At 38.6% G+C, this 21,201-nt stretch overlaps 1 protein-coding gene across 1 annotated transcript; it reads left to right on the top strand.

The window, feature by feature from the left end:
- The first annotated feature begins 2,208 nt into the window (after positions 1–2,208).
- LOC108667995 lies at positions 2,209–6,818 on the top strand. Its single transcript, XM_018155116.2, has 3 exons — positions 2,209–2,494; positions 3,860–4,078; positions 6,297–6,818. The coding sequence occupies exons 1-3, from the start codon at positions 2,209–2,211 to the stop codon at positions 6,572–6,574; spliced, it is 783 nt and encodes a 260-aa protein (XP_018010605.1). The 3' UTR covers positions 6,575–6,818.
- Positions 6,819–21,201: the final 14,383 nt, after the last annotated feature.

Below are 21,201 nucleotides of genomic sequence, written 5' to 3'. Positions count from 1 at the left end.
TATAGCAATACAGGTAATATAGAACGAAAAGAAGTTCTATTTTGAAGCTCACTTCGGTAGAAGTGGGGATCTTGAAATATCTGCAATTTTTAAGCCCAAACCACACTGATATAACATTTTTAGTACATAAATTTGGACAGCATTGATAATATGACAGACTCATATCGCATTTAAATATTGCGAGCTTATTCGTATCATGAACGCTGATGAATCTCAATGCAACATCGAAAATATCTATACCCCCAATGCCTATCTTCTAAAACCTAAAACTATACAATGAAAAATTTGATGACTATAAAAATTATTTTAATAGGGCGGTAATATTTAATGCATGTGCAAAATTATGCCCATTATAATCATAGTATGCTATAGTGGAAAGGCATGCCTCCTAAATTTCTTAGAAAAGTACGCAGCAATTTGAGGCTTCTAATCGGTCATTAATTCGTTCATGTTACAGTGTCCATGACCTGTCTTATTACTTCCACGGCTAAGCCCAGTATTTAAGCGCCCGGAAACATTTACCAACGTTTTCGACATGGCATGGAACGATGATGGTCGTTGAACTACCAGTGGCATTAAAGTGCCCGGAAAAACTGACCTATCACCCTCTCCCTTACGTAGTCGCCACTACCAGGATGGGCAATTACAACAACAACAACTTGGCGTCACGCGCACCAACTACCATTATTGCACTGGGCATGCTTCAGATATTATGTCATAAGTCGGCTTATATCGCAAGGTCATCACTAATTTAAAGTAAACAAAACGCTTAGTAAATCTATTACATCTACATCGAAAACGAAGCTCTATCGTAGAACAACCCTAGTAACAATTTTTGAAGGGGCCCATGTTGGCCCAAGGTGTCGTAACAATATTGGCCACATGTGAAAGTGACATATAGCAGCCTCATGGTTTTTGTGAAAATTCTGCCCAGCTAGGCAATGTTGAAATCACACGATTTCTACATAGAGCCAACATAGNATTTATGAACAGGAAATAAATTTTTCAGTAGGAACGAAAGTTTTCATGCGGCAAGAAATGATTTTTTTTAGAAGGACCTGAATTTGTCGATCGCACAACTTACGGTCAACGCATAACTAACAGGCACCGTATTACATACGGCCATGGTATAATTTATGTCCACCGTATGATTTACGGCCACAGTGTAACTTGCAGCCACCGTATAACTTACGCCCACCATAAAACTTACGGCCACCGTATAAATTATACTTATAATTTATACGGTGGCCGTAATCGTATAACTTATATGCACCGCATCACTTAATATAGCCAACGTATAATTTACTTCTTTGGAACATCAAAGTCCTCGTATACGAACATTATCAAGTTGTATTTATTTTAAATATGTATAGGTTGCGTGTCGATGTATTGATTGAAGCCTGCACCCTTTAAATATTTAAGGGTAATCCAAACACGTACCGACAATTAATACATTTCGCATGTATTTCGTATCCATTATAATCATAGTATATTTACGAAAGGCATGCCTCTTCAATTACTTTGAAAATAACGCAGCAATTTGAGGCTTTTATCCAGTCATTAATTCATTCTTGTTACGGTGTCCATGGCGGTCCGTATCACTTTCACGGCTAAGCCCAATATTTAGGCGTCCGAAAATATTTACAACCATTTTCGACATGGCGTCAAGCGCACCAACTATCATTATTGCCATTCGGCATGTTTCAGATATTATGTCATAAGTCGGATTATATCGCAAGGTCATCACTAATTTAAAGTAAACACAATGCTAAGTAAATTTATTATATCTAGGTCGAAAACGTTTCGGAGACCAGCTCCATCGTAGCCCAATTTATTTATTGAGCTACGGAGACCAGCTTATGGAGTACAGGCACAATCGATACACAAAAGTCAAGTTTACACAATTTTTATTTCACAATTTTGTGGAATATTACCTATGAATTTGACTTACTGCATTCATTGCACTTGCATATTCTAAATTCAAGGAAAGAAGTTGGAGCTGATTTTAGTCTTTGTGTCTTCTTTGCAGTTCAATTTTAGCTGTCATACGTTAACATAACTCAAATTATAGTGCAACAGCGTGCCTTTTCTGCCTTCTATGACATTATTAGTAAAATGTTTGATAAATAAAAATTTGAAATGTCATCAGTTGCTGCGATGAAGAGGGCTGCGTATGGAAAGATCTTGGCCACGACGTGCCTAATCGCTATGTGCTTTGGTGGCGCTGGAGGTGTCATGCTGGGCTCGGTACTTGCCTACAAAGTGGAACTCCAGGCCTCGGACCTAGCAGGGTACGTGGTCAACACCACGTATCCTAACATGACGATCGTCAGGTGTGCCGCGGTGGCCTCACGTCAAGAAAATTCTACGTTTTGTCTGACGACTTCGCGAGATTGCATCGTAACCAACGCCTCCATCACGCCCTACTACAACAACAGCGACGGCAACGGCTACCACCGCTGCTACACTACCTCCAAGCCGCTCTTCGATAAAGGTGGGTGATCAAAACTCTACTACACCTCACTACAACATCAGCGACGGCAACGGTTACCACCGCTGCTACACTACCTCCAAACCACTCTTCGATAAAGGTGAGTGATCAAAACTCTACTACACCTCACTACACCACTGCGGCGGTAACGGCTTCCACCGCTGCTACACTACCTCCAAGTAATGTTGGCCCAATATGTTGAAACCGTAATGCCACCTCATATCCACATTGTCGCATGGGCCCCTCATGGGCCCATTGTAGAATTGTTGCTAGGGAATACCAGCTCTATCGTAGAACAATTTATTGAATACCAGCTACGTGACCCGCTTATTGAGTACATGTACAATCGATACACAAAAGTTAAGTTTACAAAAAAGAGATTTTAACTTAAGTTCCGAAAAAAATGAACTCAGGAGCATCAAAACCTATGGCTAAACAATTTTAAGTAGATAAGAACTATATATACGCGTTATTAAAAGGCAAGGTTCTCTTATTATAATAAGCGAGATTCTAAAATCCTTTAATCCAAGTACTAGAAGATTATCATCTCTGGTATAATTAATGTACAAAGATGATATTCCTGCACGGTTGCGGCCTTCGCTGGCTGACGAATACAGTTGTGCGTGGGGCGCAACAGCGTACGCTGGAATAGAGTAGGCAACTTTCCCATTAGGGTTACCAAAGGCCGCGGCTAAGTCATCGTTCCTAATTGCCTCATTTCCCATCCGTCCCACTATGCTTTGAACCTCCAAGCTGAGCAGTGCGACGTGACTGTGTCAGTGAGCGATTTCAAGATCCTTGGTGCCAGCTCTGGGGGTTTGGACTTGAGGATTTTAGAATTTCACCTATTTTGGATGGAAATCATGCCTTAATATGGCTCACAGTTCTTTCGATAAAGGTGAGTGATCAAAATTCTACTACACCTCACTCCACCAACTGCGACGGCAACTGCGACCACCTTTGCTATACTACCTCCAAGCCGCTTTTCGATGAAGGTGAGTGATCAAAACTCTACCACACCTCACAAAAACTACAGCGACGTCAACGGCTACCGTTGCTCCCAAAACTATTTTCCTATTAAAGTTGAATGTAATAGGCCTACATCACAACCACAGTACACACTTCGATAAGAAGGTGACGACAGTTCAGGTCCCTCAACCACCAGCTGCAGCAACGTTTTGATATAATACCTGAATATTGGTTTAAGAACGTGAGTTCTTAAACCAAGAACACATCTTAAGAACGTGAGTAACAGATGTATGGATGTGAGCAGATTTTGAATCTGACTGAAAATTGTTGGTTGCTGACAATGAAATATATGAGTTCACTTAATGTCAAAATCAAACTTGGAATTTTCTGTGGCCGCAGCTGCTGCGCTGCTGGACTGCTCAATGAACGGCAACTGTTGCCCCCAACCCTTTCTCAACGTGACGAACGTGGGCTGCGTGTACAGCCCCAGCTTCTGGTGGTTCCCCGTCCTGTCGCATGGCCTCGCCCGCAAAATGTGCCAGAGCATGTGGCCCACTGGGGACCTCTACATCAAGCCCACCAACTACCCCGCCCTCGTATCCTACCTCCAGTCCAAGGGTGAGCTCATACCGTCGTCCAGCCGTTATTCGCGCTCTAAGTTCATTTTGAATTTTAATTTCCCACCACAGCAGAATATCTTGCACTTCTAATAAATCTCGGAATATGTGCTGTAATTAAAAATTAACTTTCGTATCAGCTTCCTTTCAGCTTTGCAAAACGGCTCATTTTGAGAACTCACGAGCCAAATTAAGGCTTGGTTGACCGGCATATATCAATGCGAGCTGGGACTTCTGTACTTCTGAGGCTAAACAAACGGAGGCCAAACAAACGCTTATATTTTCTGAGGCCAAACAAACGCTTATATTTTCTGAGGCCAAACAAACGCTTATATTTTTCATTTCCAACACCAATTGATTTTCTTATTCTTAATATGCGGGTTTTAGGACTTGTTGCCCTCAGTATCCTCTAACAACCTGTCTACTTTGTGTTGGTGGCTTGCCTTATGAGGACCTAACACTTAGACGAGTGCGTAGGTTAGGATTTTTAGTTAGCAAAATATAAGGTGCGAATAGTTTGATACATTAATTGCCAATGAGTATTATTGGTTTTAAGTTAGAATATTTTACTATTTAACAAAACTTCTTTGACGATGTAAATTTATTCCCTGCCTGTTAACTGTCACTCCAGTCTGTCAGCTGTAATTATCACAGTTGCCCATAATGCAAGCTGAACTATTTCAATACTTAATGCATCATTTAGTAATATTGGTTCTCATGAATTGTTTTTCATTCACTTGATTTCAAACAAACGTTTATTTATATATATTTATGGTTTATTTAATTCCTATATAATTGTGGATATCGCATTAATTTGTAACATGCCTAAATATCTTGGATTTTGTCCCGTTAACTATTGCCTTCATTTCTTTGACGTGATCATCACTAAATTGAACTTATTATTGCTGCATGCTATTTATTTTTATGAAGGATACTATTTTATGCATTCAACATTTCATGGCCTGTTTATTGATAAGGTTTATTATTTTTTTTACAGTTACTGCTTACCCCTCTCATGCTCATTTTAATACTTCTTAATTCCTACTCTAAAACACATCTGTATATTTAAATCTTTAAAATTCATTCTTCAACTTTGTCTACAGTGTAACCCCTCAGCTGCCAACGGACAACCCATAATCCTGTGTACTTTATATTCACCTCTGTTTTATTCTTTCATTAAACCAATTAAAAAATTTACAACACGGTTGCTAGAGCCACAAAGTGGGTCCTTCTTACTCGCCCGCTTCCACAGCCGGGCAACAATTTTCCTGTTAAGGAATAAATTCAAGACCGTCGTCAGTTTAATTTTATCAATTTCAAATGAAGCTTTTCGAGAAGAAGGACTAGTAGAATTGAAATAATTGAATTCAACAACGTTTCGTAGAATATACGATGATAATTAGTAGCTTGGGTAGGTCTACTTTGAAATGAAAAACCAAAAATTGCACAGAAACCGCAAGGGAAAGAAAATTTCTCACGATAGATGCCAGTCACTGGAATTTGTCCTCTTGAAATAGAAAGTTGGTTTTGACGAGTGTTTTATGAAAGCGTATTATTCAGAAGTCTATTATTCAGTAGTGTAACTACTATGAATTTTTGTGGAGTTTTCTTTGCTTATAAGTTTTTTGTGAATTTGCGATTCAAGCAAACGAGTGACATTATTCCTCATATATCATTAAATAATAGTTAATAGGAGCGTGATGCTGAGTAGTAGTAGTAGAAGTAGTTTTTACACAACGAGTTTGAACAATTGTATTTTGTAGAGCAGTGCCTATAGCCCTCCTCAACAAATCGGATCTATTGTAAAACATGAATGATCGAATAAACCCTGAAAAATAATCCTAAACCTTCAAGGTCAAAAAACTCAAAACGGTAAAGCTGCTATTTTTGAAATTTGATAACTGACGGTAGATTTAAATTTTAACTATTCTCTAACATAACAAAGTTAGAACTGTGGTTTAAAATTTTGCTATGAAGAATTTTTTTCACGATTTCGATGGCAAATTTTCTCGATTAAATTAGCAACATTGTTACTCACACTTAATGAAAGCAACGATTCCCGAAACTTCATCCGTAACACGATCAAATTGCTTCGTTTTCAAACGCCCTTCTACATTATTCCTCATTTATTCTCTGAATCTCTTTTTGATACATTTACTCTCTGATTCTCTTTCTAATTTAAAAAGTTTTACTGACCAAGCAACTATACACCGTCTCAGGTCAGTCGGACGTGTGGGTGGGGGCTACCCGCATCGGTACCACAAACGCTTTCCAGTGGAGTGACGGCAGCACAGTGGTAGCTTCGGACTACGGAGTTTTCCAAACGCTTATTCCTTACATGCCACCAATCCTGTTCCCGCAGCCCGACAAGCAAGGTTTTCCTCCACGCCCCTTTGGCACGGCCGACTGTCTCCTCGTGTACACAAACCAAAATGTAAACAAACTCGGCGACGAGTTTTGTGACATGTTGAAGCCTTACCTTTGCCAAATACCCTAGGTACTCTCGTAGAACTGGAAGAATTCATTTCCATTGACGAAAGGCATAGCAGTTTTACAGACTCTGACATTCATACGTCACGAGTATGTTTGAATAATGTTTCCAAAGTCTGTAAAGCTTACACGTCGCATTTTTTAATCCGTCGAGAAATATCAATTATTCATCCGCTTAATTCAGAAACTGAGTAGTAATGGTAAAATCATTTATAATAATATATTTGGAAAGAAACATTTAACAAATTTCATGTTATCAAGGATAACTGCATGCTTAATGAAATATGACAAAAGTTAAAAATTCTTATATAATTCATGCAAATTAGAAGTGAACATTAATATTGACTGCAAGTTTCGCTGTTAAATAAATTCTATGAAAGATTGGCATTAAAATTACCGTGGTAAGATGTCAAATTACTAAAGGAATAGAACATGAGACTATGTGGCTCACGAATCAGTTTCAGCTTTCTTACTAAGCACCTTAAATTCATGAGTGATGTATGCGCGATACGTTGATTTCTTATACACAATCTTTATCATAAGTAATGAATTCAAATTATAGCAGTTATACCATTTTTGTTCATGGTGATGTCGTAAAATTATCCCTTGCTACATCATATTCTTTGTCTATGTGTGTGAAGCAATTTCGATATAATTAGATGTTAATGTGTTCAAGATATATCTCCTTTCTGTCAATCCGCGTACATTATTAATCGTTAATACCAAGACCGGCACATTATTCAGGTGTGAATAGAATATATATTCAGTCCAAAGGACATCTCCCTTAATTCATAATTTTCATAACAGGCTGCGCATACTATAACCACTGAATATACAGCATATACATTACTGTTTGTACGAAGCTGACAATAGGATAGCAGAGCATCAAGGAAAGAGTCACCGTACGGAAAATATACTCTCTCATCAACCACATTCAGTCGTGAGTGAGCATTCCGAATCCGGGTATATATATCGGTGATCGATAGAATTGCATTTCCAATTTTTTCCGTATATCTTGAGGAATTTCGTGGCCCTATATATATTTAAACTGAAACTCAATGCAACTTGTACCTTAAACAATCCTACTAAAAATTTTGTTGTGTAGATTTACTTTGCTGAAATTAATATTAGATGGCAGAATTTATTTGTTTACATTTATTTTGCTATAAATTTAATTGTTTGCTACACTTGGTCTATTGTACAATCATTTGTGACTTGTCTGCTGGGTTGTCATCGGCATTAAGATTTCTTAACTTTAACCTTTTTTCTGTGGATTCTCGTTTACTTGTTGTTTTCGACTGTACCCAGTTTTGTATTGTTATTTAATTAATTTTTAGTGCGAGGCTTTTAACAGTATTGATCCCTACCTGGTTTATTAGGAGTGATTAGTGTCAGCGACTCCGCTCTCTGATCATAATACTGTCATTGTTAATTATAATTATATATGTTGCCTGCGAAGATTATTAACTTATAATGTTACCCACTATGATTTTTTTTGTAATCACGTTTTCTAGTGTTATTTTTCGTGGCTATGTACTCCTATATGAGTCAAGAATAAATAATTACCACCTTCATATGTTGACATGAGTGAGCCCTTGAGTGTTTAGTTGTATTTAAGATGATAAAGTACTAAATCCTCTCAAAATTAACAAATTCTTGCAAAATTGATTAACCCTTGCATAATTAATAAATCCTTGCAAAATTAATAAATTCTTGCAAAATAATAAGTACTGACAAAATTAATAAATCCTTGCAGATTTAATAAATTATTTCAAAATTAATAAATCCATGCAGGATTAATGATTCCTTACAAAATTATTGAATCCTTGAACAATAATAACTCTTTGCATAAATAAAAAATTATTGCAAACTTAGCAAATTATTTATATATTATTAAATCCTTGCGTAATTAATAAATCCTTGCATAATTAAAAAATCATTACAAAACTAATACATACCTTCAAAATTAAAAAAATCCTTACAAAATTAATGCATGTTCAAATGAATAATAAATCCATGCCAAATTAATAAATCTTCACATATATATTAAATCCTTGCACAATTAAGCAATCTTTGCAAAATTAGGCAATCCTTGTAAAATTAATAAACTCTTGCAAAATAATTGTATTATATCCAAAATTATTATATCCTTGCAAAATTAATAATAATTTGCAAAATTAATCAATCCTTGTAAAATTAATAAATCCTTGCATAGTTAATATAAGCTTGTATGATTAATGTATCCTTGCAAAATTAGTAAATCCTTGCATAATTAATAAATCCTTGCAAAATTAAGAAATCCTCGCATAATTAAGAAATCCTTGCAAAATGAATATAATCTCGAAAAATTGATACATATTTGCAAAGGTAATAGATACGTGCAAAAGTAATAAATGCTTGCAAGATAACAAATCCTTGCATTATTAATAAATCCTGGTGAAATTAATTAATCCCAGCAAAATTAATAAATCCTTGCAAAGTTGATAAATCCTTGCCTAATTAATAAATTCTTGCAAAATTAACAAATCATTGCAAATTTAATATATCATTGCAGAATAAATAAATTGCATCAATAATAATTCATTGCAAAAATGATAATTCCTAGTAAAATTAATAAATTATTGCAAAATAAGTGAATCCTTGCTAAACTAATAAATCCTTAGAAAATCAATGATTCCTTGCAGAATTAATAAATTTTTGCAAAATTACCAATTTATGCAAATTTAATAAATTCTTACTAAATAAATAAATTTTTGCACAATTAATAAATTCTTGCACAATTAATAAATTCTTGCATATTAATAAATCCTTGAAAAGTGAATAAATCCTTGCCAAGATAATAAATTCTTGCAAAATTAATAAATCCTAGCAAAGTTAATAAATTCATGCAAAATTAATAAATACTTAAAAAGTTAATGATTCATTGCAAAATTAATACACCCTTCATATTTAATAAATCCCTGCGAAATTAACAAATCCTTGCGAAGGGCACAAACTAAAACAAACGCAGCTTCGCCTGCAACACTTTTGGGGTATCTGAGGTGTTTGAATTAGCCAATCAAAAATTGGAATTACCGATGGCTTAGCGGCCTTAGCCAATCATTAATATGGTGTGATTGCATTCTTTGAAGCCATCAATTATTTAGGAGAGCGTACGCACCTTATAATTTCTTTGAACTTTTCCTCTGTTCAGGTTATTTTTTTGACGTAAGCTTCACTACGATGCCAAAAGTAGCAAACATGTTTTACAATACATTAAATAACACCTCTGGAAAATGAAACGAACATCTGCAAACAGGAATCTTCCGTATAGTAAAATCAGTGAAGAACAATGCTACATCGAGTGCTACAATGCTACTTCTCGAGTCAAGCCCTTGCTGTGATGGGTTGCGACACATGCAAGTGTAATACAGCTTTAAGAATGAATTTTAGACTTATTATATGCATATGACTAACACGGAAAGATCTGCGAGCCTAAAAGCGTTCTTTCTTTGAATACTAACATCGCGTAAAATTGTTCCTGTGAATTAACATCAAGCGTGATATAAGTAATTATCCAGCTCGTTCCATTTCTCCGAAACATGCTTTAAAAAAAAATAAAAATTTTTAGGTATCTAGAAATAAGCGTTGGTCAGTCGGTGCCATCAAGGCTTCAGCTTCTTCCCTCAAGGTAACAAATGAAGTAATGCTGTGGACTGCAGAACTCTTCCCTTTCTTATCAGAGACACCCTAAAACGCTTGTTAGACACCTGAATTAGGCGCCAAATTTGTCAAAAAGACGTTTAATAGGGATAAAATTTCCATGTATAAAATCACTAACACATTAATGACATTTCCCTATCCATACTAGATTAATTTATTACATCGTTCACATTACATAACGTCACTCCGGAGACTGTGTGACAGTTTTGCAGCACTACTTCTGCTACGCCAGCTGTTATTTCTTGGTTACCCCGGACACTCGAGGACAAACTCAATTCCTTTGAGAAGGAACGGTAACTATTCAGGTCGTAGCGTTTTGGGATTCGCCATTTGAGATCAGCCCAACAGAAGATAATGTGTTGTCATCACACCCCAAAAAATGCTTTTCAAAACCAGAAGCAATCATGTGATACTTGTTCCCAGTACCTACGTTATTTAGGAGTCCGGAAATCATAGCGAGATGAAAAAGGCTTCCTAATTACGATCAGTGTGAGAAACCATTACCACCACTCGATCACTGTGCACAACCTTATGACCTTATGATGAGTTTAGGACTTCTTAGACCACGGTCACGCTGATGCGCCGCCTTCGTCGTCCTCCGTCTCCGAGTCGTCTCTAGTGCACTCAACCAATACCACCACTCGATCAGTGCACTCAACCAATGCCACAACTCGATCAGTACGCTCAACCAATTCCACCACTCGATAAGTGCACTCAACCAATACCACCACTCGATCAGTGCACTCAACCAATACCACCACTCGATCAGTGGACTCAACCAAAACCACCGCTCGATCAGTGTGCACAACAAATACCCCACTTGATCAGTGTGAGCAACCAATACCACCACTCAATCAGTGTGCTCAACCAATACCCCTACTTGATCAATGTGCAATACCAATACTCGATCAGTGTGAGTAACCAATACCACCACTCGATCAGTGTGCTCTACCAATACCCCCACTCAATCAGTGTGAGCAACCAATACCACTACTCGATCAGTGTGTACATCCAATACCACCCCTCGATCAGTGTGCACAACCAATACCACACCTCGCTCAGTGTGCAAAACCAATACCACTACTCGATCAGTGTGTACAGCCAATACCACCCCTCAATCAGTGTGCACAACCAATACCAACACTCGATCAGTGTGTATAGCCAATACCACCCCTCAATCAGTGTGCACAACCAATACCACACCTCGCTCAGTGTGCAAAACCAATACCACCACTTGATCAGTGTGCACAACCAAAACCTTCACTCGATCAGTGTGCGCAAGCCCTTCCAACCCTAGATCGGTGAGCGCATCCGATACCACTTCTCGATCGAAAATCTCTGCCCACATCTTAAATTTGTCTAAGCCTTCCTAGTTTAATTTTTTCAGGATACCTATCAAGTCGGGAAATTGAACATGAAGAGATTTGTAGCGCGTATCCAGGATACTTATATTGTGTCGGGATATTGTATATAGGGGCTGTTGAGGCGCGTATCCAGGATACTTATCGTGTCGGGGTATTGTACATAAGGGCTGTTGGGGCGCGTATCCAGGGTATTTTTAGTGTCAGAATATTGCCTGGACCCGTTAGTTATTTTTTATATGAGAATAGGAAAGGATTGGAGGACAGGGAATTAAGGATTAGATAAAAATTTAGACAAATGAATAAGTTGTTGTTCACGTTTATTGTTGATTGTTGTGAAAAGACTCTTAGTGTCCACTTAGTAGTGGATATGTCACATAAGAGGCTGTGAAATGCGTTGTTACAGCCTGTAGATGGTTTAGCTCTACAGCGTGTAACATCGTCTGATGACAAGAATGTTAGTGACACTGACTTTGCGTGGCACAGTCATCTGAGTTTCTTTTACATGTGAGTGCCAAAGTCATGTGAGAGGCTGTGGCATGTGAGATTGATACTTATCGTGTCGGGGTATTGTACATAAGGGCTGTTGGGGCGCGTATCCAGGGTATTTTTAGTGTCAGAATATTGCCTGGACCCGTTAGTTATTTTTTATATGAGAATAGGAAAGGATTGGAGGACAGGGAATTAAGGATTAGATAAAAATTTAGACAAATGAATAAGTTGTTGTTCACGTTTATTGTTGATTGTTGTGAAAAGACTCTTAGTGTCCACTTAGTAGTGGATATGTCACATAAGAGGCTGTGAAATGCGTTGTTACAGCCTGTAGATGGTTTAGCTCTACAGCGTGTAACATCGTCTGATGACAAGAATGTTAGTGACACTGACTTTGCGTGGCACAGTCATCTGAGTTTCTTTTACATGTGAGTGCCAAAGTCATTTGAGAGGCTGTGGCACGTGAGATGCACTGACATTTGTGTCTCACTTGTAAGTTCATCAGCGAATCCCCGATCCCATAAGTACATTACCTCTTTGCTCGTCATTTAACCAGTCGATCTTCTATTAGCTCCGTTGCCAATCTCTACTCCTGTTCATTGCCAATTACCAAGCGATGCTTTTAAAGTTCTCGCTACTTACTGGTAAATCTGACAAACTACAGGGAGAGCTTCAATTGTGCAAGGGTATGGATACAACCCTGTTCTCCAATGATCCTGATAGAAACAAGCGGGTGTCGATTCTGGGTTCATAATTGTAACCTGGCACTGGTTGAGCAGACTTCCATCCGCCCAACGAAGGGTTGAGTCAAGCCAGAACCAAGCCAGGCACATATGGTAGCATTGTCGTAGGATATCTGAAAATAATAAAATATAATCATAAAAAATAATTAAGGTAGGGACTGTGCAGGATTCCCTGATTACGCAACGGAACTGCGGTCAGATTTTTATTTAAGCGGAAAGATTTCTTTCCGTGGCTAGACCGAGGTTGTTTACCGTCTTGCCAATGAAGCTAAGAAGAGGGAAGTTCACCCTATAGAGACCGTCAAGTGACGAATGGACGTGTTCTCGAGCCCAGCTCTTGTTCTTCGACTTAAGCATCACTACCAGCGGTATGAAGCAAGTAGCAGTACCATGTATCAGCAGTGACCAACTGAGGGCATATGCGCGGTTAATTACAGACCTCCGGGACTTTGACAGCGAGTCCTGCCTGCTGGGACTAAGGTGCAACATTGAGACTGCGTTCTAGGGTGGCTTGTGAGTGTTATGTCCGAAACACATGTAAATTAATTTTATTTCATGCATTTTGCCTCAACGGTGTTTACTACACATTTTAGATTCGTTTGTGGCAGTTTGTAGTCTTCAACGGAAAATTCTCGATTTCTGTTGACATTAAATGTTCGGGCTACTAATTCTATAATACTATTACAGTGTAAGAATTATGACTCACCAGCCCCAACTTGTTCATAGACCTGCTGCTGCTCAGCGGTGGACGTGACCACCGCCAGCTGGAGGCCCTCAGCCGCACAGAGGTCCTGGCCGCTCAGCGACGTCATGTTTCTTGCGCTGGTCGTCGCCGCGCTCAGCTTGAACAGCTTCGTACCCTGAGTACAAGCGCGGCGGATCAATTAGCTCTGGCGTTAAAATTTTGAGTGTATATGCGGTTTCTGATTACACATAATGTCAATACGGTTTCCTAGTTTCTTTTGCATTTGAAAGATTGTAACAGGCATCCTAGGTTGACATTAAGCACCGGATAATTCATACTTTGGAACATTAATTTCGTTTCCTCCTCGTTCAGCTTCTTTTTATATTGGTAATAAACGCTGGCATCTCTGGAAGGCTTTGATCAGGCAGACATTGGGAGTTTATCTGAGGCTGAGGTTGAAGCGTTCACTCGAAGCAGTTCATCACCTTTACATGAGGTCTTAAGCTAAGGCTCAGGTGGTGGTTCTTAACCAAGGTTGCTTAGGAGGCGTTTACCTGAGGCTGTGGTGGTGGTGGAGGCGGTGGAGGGTAGCTGGAGTACAGGAGGCAGGATGGCCCAGAGGATATCCAGGTCCCCACTGTATAGTTTGAGGTCGCCAGGCTGCAGTCCGCGGCCTCGCCCTCACAGAAGACAAACGCGGGAGAACTTTCTGCTGACGCGTACGCTGCACACTGGAATGATGTGCGCTCCAATCAAATTTAGTATACAAAGTTTCGATACACGGAAGTAAAATGTAGAAATATTGACATGTAAGTGTTTCTCAGGCCAATGTAAACTCAGACAAAGAACCTCAACGGCAATTTTTAGAATTTGCCTACATGCATGTTAAAAATATTGATAAAAAATTTAATTTACTGAAACGCACCCTGGCTGCGCTGCCGGCGCGTAGGGAGCTCCTGACGAAGGTAGGGCAGAGGCCGGCATTTCTGAAGTGCAGGCGGTACAACAGGTGAGCGCTCCAGGCGGTGCCCACCGCCAGCAGGCACTGCAGCAGCAGCAGCCGCATCTTGTTCAACTTTTGCTGGTGTCGAGCGTTGCTAGTGCAGCGTTAGTGTATTGGACGGAGCTTTTGATAGTGCGCCCTTGTGATTGACGTGGCCTGTTGAACCTGCGCAATTACGATGCACGTAGCCTTGTGATCCAACGCATTTGATCCACCGACATAGCCCTACAATGGGTACCACTTACGATGATGTAAGTCTCCGATGATCACCTTGTACACCTGGTGCTCTTGCTTACTCTGCCCAGAGATATTATGCCTTATGCTTATGGCCTTATGCTTATGGCAGTATAACGTAGATATAATTACACAATCGGAGAAGCTGACATCATTAATGCAGTCTGATTAATTCATGGTTCTCAGCTCTGATAAGCTCTTATAAGCTAATGGTTCTAAGCTCTGATAAGTTCTCAGATAAGCTATGTTCTTACAGGCTGATCTAAACCTATCAATTAATCAGTCTGCACTGAAAATGTGCCAATTATGCGATGAAAACTGCTACTAAAATATCATGCGAAAGTTAGATGCTCATAGCTTCACTGATCGCTGGTAGACTCCCAGACAACGGTAAAAAAATTTATTCAGGTTGGATTTTGTTTAGCGTTGTAATAGAGTTGATGGACGGGCAAAGCTAGGCCTGCTGAGAATTTTGTGGTTGACCATTTCTGACGCGGTTCATTGGATCATGTTAATTATCTTAATTAATAAATAATGAGGGTAAAAATCTCTGCATACGGTGGAGTCAAAGTAGACAATAACTTGAGGTTCAGTGCATAGGTTCAATGAAGGGTTCAGCGTCAGCCGTGATGAATGACGTTGAGGTTTCTAAAGTCTCGCCCATGCGTTGCTTCCATTCCAATATACGACGATCAAGTCCGATATTTTCCCTGATTGTGTAAACTTCATCTGGAATGCAACTCATAATTCTCTCAAAACAATAACTCGATTCAAAAATTAACATTTATATTCAACAGTCGCCACATAATTACATTGATATTTAAGGTGGCCGTCTACCCTAGAGTTTTCGGATTTGGCTTTTCCGGTTTTTAGTCTCATCTTAAAGCTGACATTCTGCCCTATCCAACGGTACCATTATCATCTCTGTACGTTGATTTATGCGTTCACGACAGATCATGAAAGGGAGATGGGTGGGGGAGTTCTTTAACCAAAAGAATGGGAGGAAATTCGCTGCGAGCACTTTAAATAGTGTCTGCTTGAGCTACACCTTAGTTACCCGCCTGGCGTCGTATGAGGTGTGCATGCAGTCGCTCCCTCCATCCTTGGCTGGAATCAAGCTCCAGTAACGTTTAGTTTCGTATCCTTGCTACATTGAGTGCCTATTGCGATGTCCGCGGGGCTTTGTTGCGCTCTCCTCAACATTCACACTTATTGTCACGGCAAACCTATCTCCTCCTAGAGTTTGAAGCTACAGCGATGCGGCATATACTATTCGATTCGTAAAGACCATACCTATCGAGTAACGAAGCTATTTTTTTAGACTTGTGCATAGTTTGGATTAAAAATGGGATGGAGTGGGAAACATCTGAAGAAATGAGAAGAAAATGAGAAGAAAACGGGATAATGCATGTAAAAAAACTAAGGCAAAAAAATCGGGTTTCGTTACTCGCTTGGTATGGTCTTTACGAATCGAATGGTATATGGTAGATGGCGGGTCATGGGCCCATAGCGGGTTTCTCGCTAAGTATGGCAGATTTTGGTGCGTGTTCTCAACCGCCGGTCGACAGTTTCACTGGGATGAAGTGTACGGATTTACGTTTTGCTAAGTGTTTGCGTTGTTAAGATAGTGTGAATAATTGTTTTAGCGCAGATAAAAGTTTTTTGCTGCTAACTAAAACTGTCTTCGATTACTGTATAGATGAAGCTTTTGAAATTACTGTGAATTATATTTCGATAGTAATATTTATAGGGATAATTTTGAGTTCAAGTTTAGACTATTAACTTTTAAGATGAAATGTTGACACGATATAAATTGAAATGACATCTAGTGGGGCAACGGGCCCACGCGTGTCACGGGGCAAAGCGCCCATGGTGAAGTCTTGTGTTATACGTCATTAGATTTGTCTCAATGACCTTTTCAAAACTATGACTAGCTTTTTGAATTACAAATTACACTTCATATTGCATGATTTTTTGATTTGCCGCCTCAAGGCAGCAGGTTTAGTTTCTAGTTATGCGTATTTATGACCCCTTATCGAGTTATTGACTCTTGCCTTGCCAAAAGTTGATTTCAGTCAACACAAATAAGCCAAAATTTGATGAGTTTTTATGGTGTTAACTGAAATCACGATTAGGTACGAATTCTCTGCGCATAATATCTGGATTATGGACGAAACTGGAACGAAGTTTTTTTCTGATCAACTAAATATATTTTTTCTAGTCAAGGATACATTTTTTTCATGTCAAGGATGAATTTTTTTTATCGCAAAGATATATTTTAAAGTCAAGGATATATATATTTTCGGGAAAACGAAATATTTTTCTTCACGTCAGTGTATAAGGCATGAGTCTTATAAGCCAAGAGTATATTTTTTTTCAAGTTAAGGATGTGATTTTTTGAGTTGTTAATAAATGAATGAATGTTATATTTGTTATTACATTTTTCTTATTTTGACTGTAAAGTGTTATTTTATCATTTTTAAACGAAAAATATGCAATTGTGGTGAAGGGACCAAGGGTGGGCGCCTTGCCCCAAGTCCATGGGCCCATTGCCCCAGGGGTGGGGCAATGGACCCATTTTGACACTTTTCACAAATAGTGTGTCATTAAAAATTGAATACCTCTATTGACGGTCTATAGGCGTCTAATTCACATCACACATTCCTCATTAGTTGTACCTTTAAACAAAACTTGTGTACCTCGTATCAATTAAAACTTCATCAAAAATTTAGTTTAAAAATGAGGGGGGCCCGCTGCCACATGCTACCCTACTATTCGTACAAATTGTGAATTGGTACTACTATTGTATTTGTACTATTCGTGCAATTATGAATTGTTTAGAAAAATTACTTCATTCTTCAGTTGAACCCTCTTTAACATTCATTCAGCTAAACCTAGTTTGACCCTCCTTCGACATTCTTCAGATAAAATCACATTTTTCCACTACTCGAAGGACCAATTCGGAAGTTTTTCACACCATTCTAAACGTTTTAACGCATTCGTTTCGGAGACCGGTGGTTTTCTAATTGCAGCTCTTCATAAGAACCAGATTTCTGCAGCTCCCCCCCCGAAGAGTTTTTAGCTAAACTAAGTTTTGTTGGTGACGATTGTGGTTTGCTATAATTTTTAGAGCCGATATCTTTTGATAATGCCTAATAATTTGTTAAAGAGACTGACTGTCTCTCTCACAAAACTTTGACTATCTGCCAGACCTGTGCTTTGCTCAGGTTTTTCCTTCTCTTTCAAAAAAGTCATTACTTTTGAGACAGAACCTCTAGAAACGTCAAGCATTCGGTAAGTTTCTGTCGCACTAGCACCTGCCATACGGGCACCAACAATTTGGTCTCTTTGAAAGTCGGGACGCTTGCCATTTTATTAGATTTAAACCACAAAAATTGTATGTAAAAACCTGCAAAAGCCTAAAATATCAATTTGCATCAATAATACCTTAACAATAAAATATAACCATTAAATTTGTCAAATTTTTATTGTTTAAAACGTGTTCAACAATTATGATTTCAAAATGTTTGGCGTTTCCATTACTTTGCCGCACCCCTGTACTTCAGACTTATGTTTTTATTAAAGTAGTTCAGCAGAATAGGAGCTGCCTTAACCGTGTTGGTAACTAGTCAGTCCATATCCTATATCCTGTTCAGTTAGATGTGCACGTCGCGGTGAATAATGCTGTACTGTTGAACCATTCCTATATTTTTCAGTTAGGTGTACGTGTCACGGTTAATAATGCTGTACAGTTGGGCCATACCCTATATTTTTCAGTTAGGTGTACGTGTCACGGTTAATAATGCTGTACAGTTGGGCCATACCCTATATTTTTCAGTTAGGTGTACGCGTCACGGTGAATATTGCTGTTCAGTTGGGCCGTATCCTATATTTTTCAGTTAGGTGTACGCGTCACGGTGAATAATGCTGTACAGTTAGTTGGGCCATATCCTATATTTTTCAGTTAGGTGTACGCGTCACGGTGAATAATGCTAATAATAATGGGTGCGAGTCAAATTCTGAAACTAGTATTCGCAAATCTTTGTTTGTAAGGCGTATGAGACCCCAAGAGACCGGCTGCCTTTCTTCCCGAAATCTTATTTTAGATATTCTCACGCCAAAATGGGCTTAACGGTTTTTGTTATCAATATGAGTGCGTTTTTTATTTATTTATCCTTTTGTTTTGCGTTACTCAGATGCATTTCAATTGTATACCACGATCCACAGATATTTTCTGTTTTTTTTTCTCATGGTAGTTTTGTTTCGCATCATGAGTAACATCGCAAAAACTCCTTTTTTTATTATTGATTTCTTATTCTTATTATCTCCTATAAACGACATAAAAAATGCGCGAGTTCCTGGTAAAGTCGAAACTTTGTAAACTAATCACAAAAAACGAAGATCTAGATATATTACTTAATCTTTTTTGAACACAAATAACAATAACTGAATGAAAAAGCATCCAAAAATCAAAAGGGCCTGATGAATAATGAAATGGCGCTATCGTCCTTGAAGATCTAAATGAAGTAAATGATAAGAATAAGAAATTAATAATAAGCAAAAAGAAGTTGTTGCGCTGTTACTCATGATACGAAGCAAAACTACCATGCAAAAAAAAGGAAATATATGTGGATCGTGGTATACAATTTAAATGCATCTGAGTAACGCAAAACAAAAAGATAAATAAATAAAAAACGCACTCATATTAATAATAAAACCGTTAAGCCCATTTTGGCGTGGGAATATCTAAAAATAAAATTTCGGGAAGAAAGGCAGCCGGTCTCTTGGGGTCTCATTCCTTACAAACTCAGATACGTGCCTTGGATTGGATTTGAATTACAAGATAACCTGACGTAGATTTGCCGTTGGACGAAGAAGAAAGCCAGAGAAATAGCTAATCAATTGCTGTGTGGAGCAAAGCATAGAATCGTACGAGATGTCAATAATTAAAACTCATGCAAAAAAAGGTCTATTTAAACACCCGCACATCCTTTGTGGTGTTGTTTTTTATCTTAAAATTATCATATCAATAACGGCAAGTTTTAATCTCTATTTTCTGATGGCTTAAATAGAATTGAATAATTTCAATAAATAACGAAATAAATTTGTACGAATAATCTAACACATTAAATATTTGTTTTTATGTTACGAAATACATTCAGCTATGAAACAACGATTAATGCGAGGCAAAATGAAAGTACCATAAAGAAAAGTATAATTACCCTAACCAAGAAGGATAGTCTTGTTTAGCAACGAATATCTGAGCAACGTACTTGATCCAGGTCAGGAGGGGTCGGCGGTTGTACTGCCGACTTGCCTTAGAATGAAGCCAAGCCCACGTGACAACAAATGAGGTTTTGAGAGTCGATCAACAAATTTCCGATAACGAGAATATCAGAAGTGACACGCAACGTAGCAGACCGGCGTCAAGTGGAGAACATATGGAGCGATCATTGCTACAGTCGTGATGGCGACGGTCAAACAACAATTCCTTCTCTATTGCAGCAACTAGCTTTGAAATGAGTATAGATTTGGTGCCGCTGATGTATCAGTCGGTAAGCAATTATTAAGAAAAATTACTACAGAATCCGTCACTAACGAACACAATGAGGCAAATAATGATCGAGAATATAGAGAGGCCATTGCACGCTATAAGTATGTCGACTTTATTTGCAGGAAGCTGTGAGGAGCCTCTCAGCTGTTAATAAAATGATTTTTGGTCGTGTTGAGAACACCACTTCTGGCTGATGGCGTGCAATTGGTTTACTGAAATGTAAAGAGCAGTGAAAGGGTCATAGAGCAAAGCCTTTTATCTGACATTCCTTGTCATGGATTCATCACGAGCATAAGATTGTAAGCACTGGTTGGTGCTGGTGCTGAGAAGCTTGTAAGCACAAGTGGCTGGTGCTGGTGATGTTTCGCTCGTGAAATGTCACAAAATTGGCCGTGGCTCACGACAAGGCATACATTTGTTCATTTTCCAAATCGAACTTCCGAAAATTAAGTTAAAAATGGATCACGAAACGGTAATTTTTAATTTGATTCATGCTGTGCTTGATATACGTGAAATCATCTTTTCCTCTCTGACTCATTCAGTTTTCCATAAAAGTGTAAGAAATGTTAGGTGCTGCTTATCCAAGCCACGTGCTGCCTATCCAAGCCACGTGCTGCTTATCCAAGCCACGTGCTGCTTATCCAAGCCACGTGCTGCTTATCCAAGCCACATGCTGCTTATACTGCTTATGACTCCAATTCTATGGGCGCAAGTTTTCGTTGGGAAAATTAAGCGGCTCTCATAGGGCCAAAAATAAATGTTTATTGTAATGAAGATACATTTGTATTTCATCTAGGCAGGGCTGGCCTCAGACATCAGGCCACTGTACTGAATACTGTGCTGTACTGTAGCAAACTTCA

The sequence above is a fragment of the Hyalella azteca genome, unplaced genomic scaffold, assembly GCF_000764305.2.
Source record: "Hyalella azteca isolate HAZT.00-mixed unplaced genomic scaffold, Hazt_2.0.2 contig7584, whole genome shotgun sequence".
NCBI lineage: Eukaryota > Metazoa > Arthropoda > Malacostraca > Amphipoda > Hyalellidae > Hyalella > Hyalella azteca.
Note: the sequence above shows the minus strand (reverse complement) of the source record. Positions and strands in the feature narration are given on the sequence as shown.

Coding starts and splice junctions, on each gene's coding strand:
- LOC108667995 (XM_018155116.2), top strand. CDS start 2,209: ATGTGCTTTGGTGGCGCTGGAGGTGTCATGCTGGGCTCGGTACTTGCC. Junction 2,495..3,859: donor CAAGCCGCTCTTCGATAAAG/GTGGGTGATCAA, acceptor CTGTGGCCGCAG/CTGCTGCGCTGCTGGACTGC. Junction 4,079..6,296: donor ATCCTACCTCCAGTCCAAGG/GTGAGCTCATAC, acceptor ACACCGTCTCAG/GTCAGTCGGACGTGTGGGTG.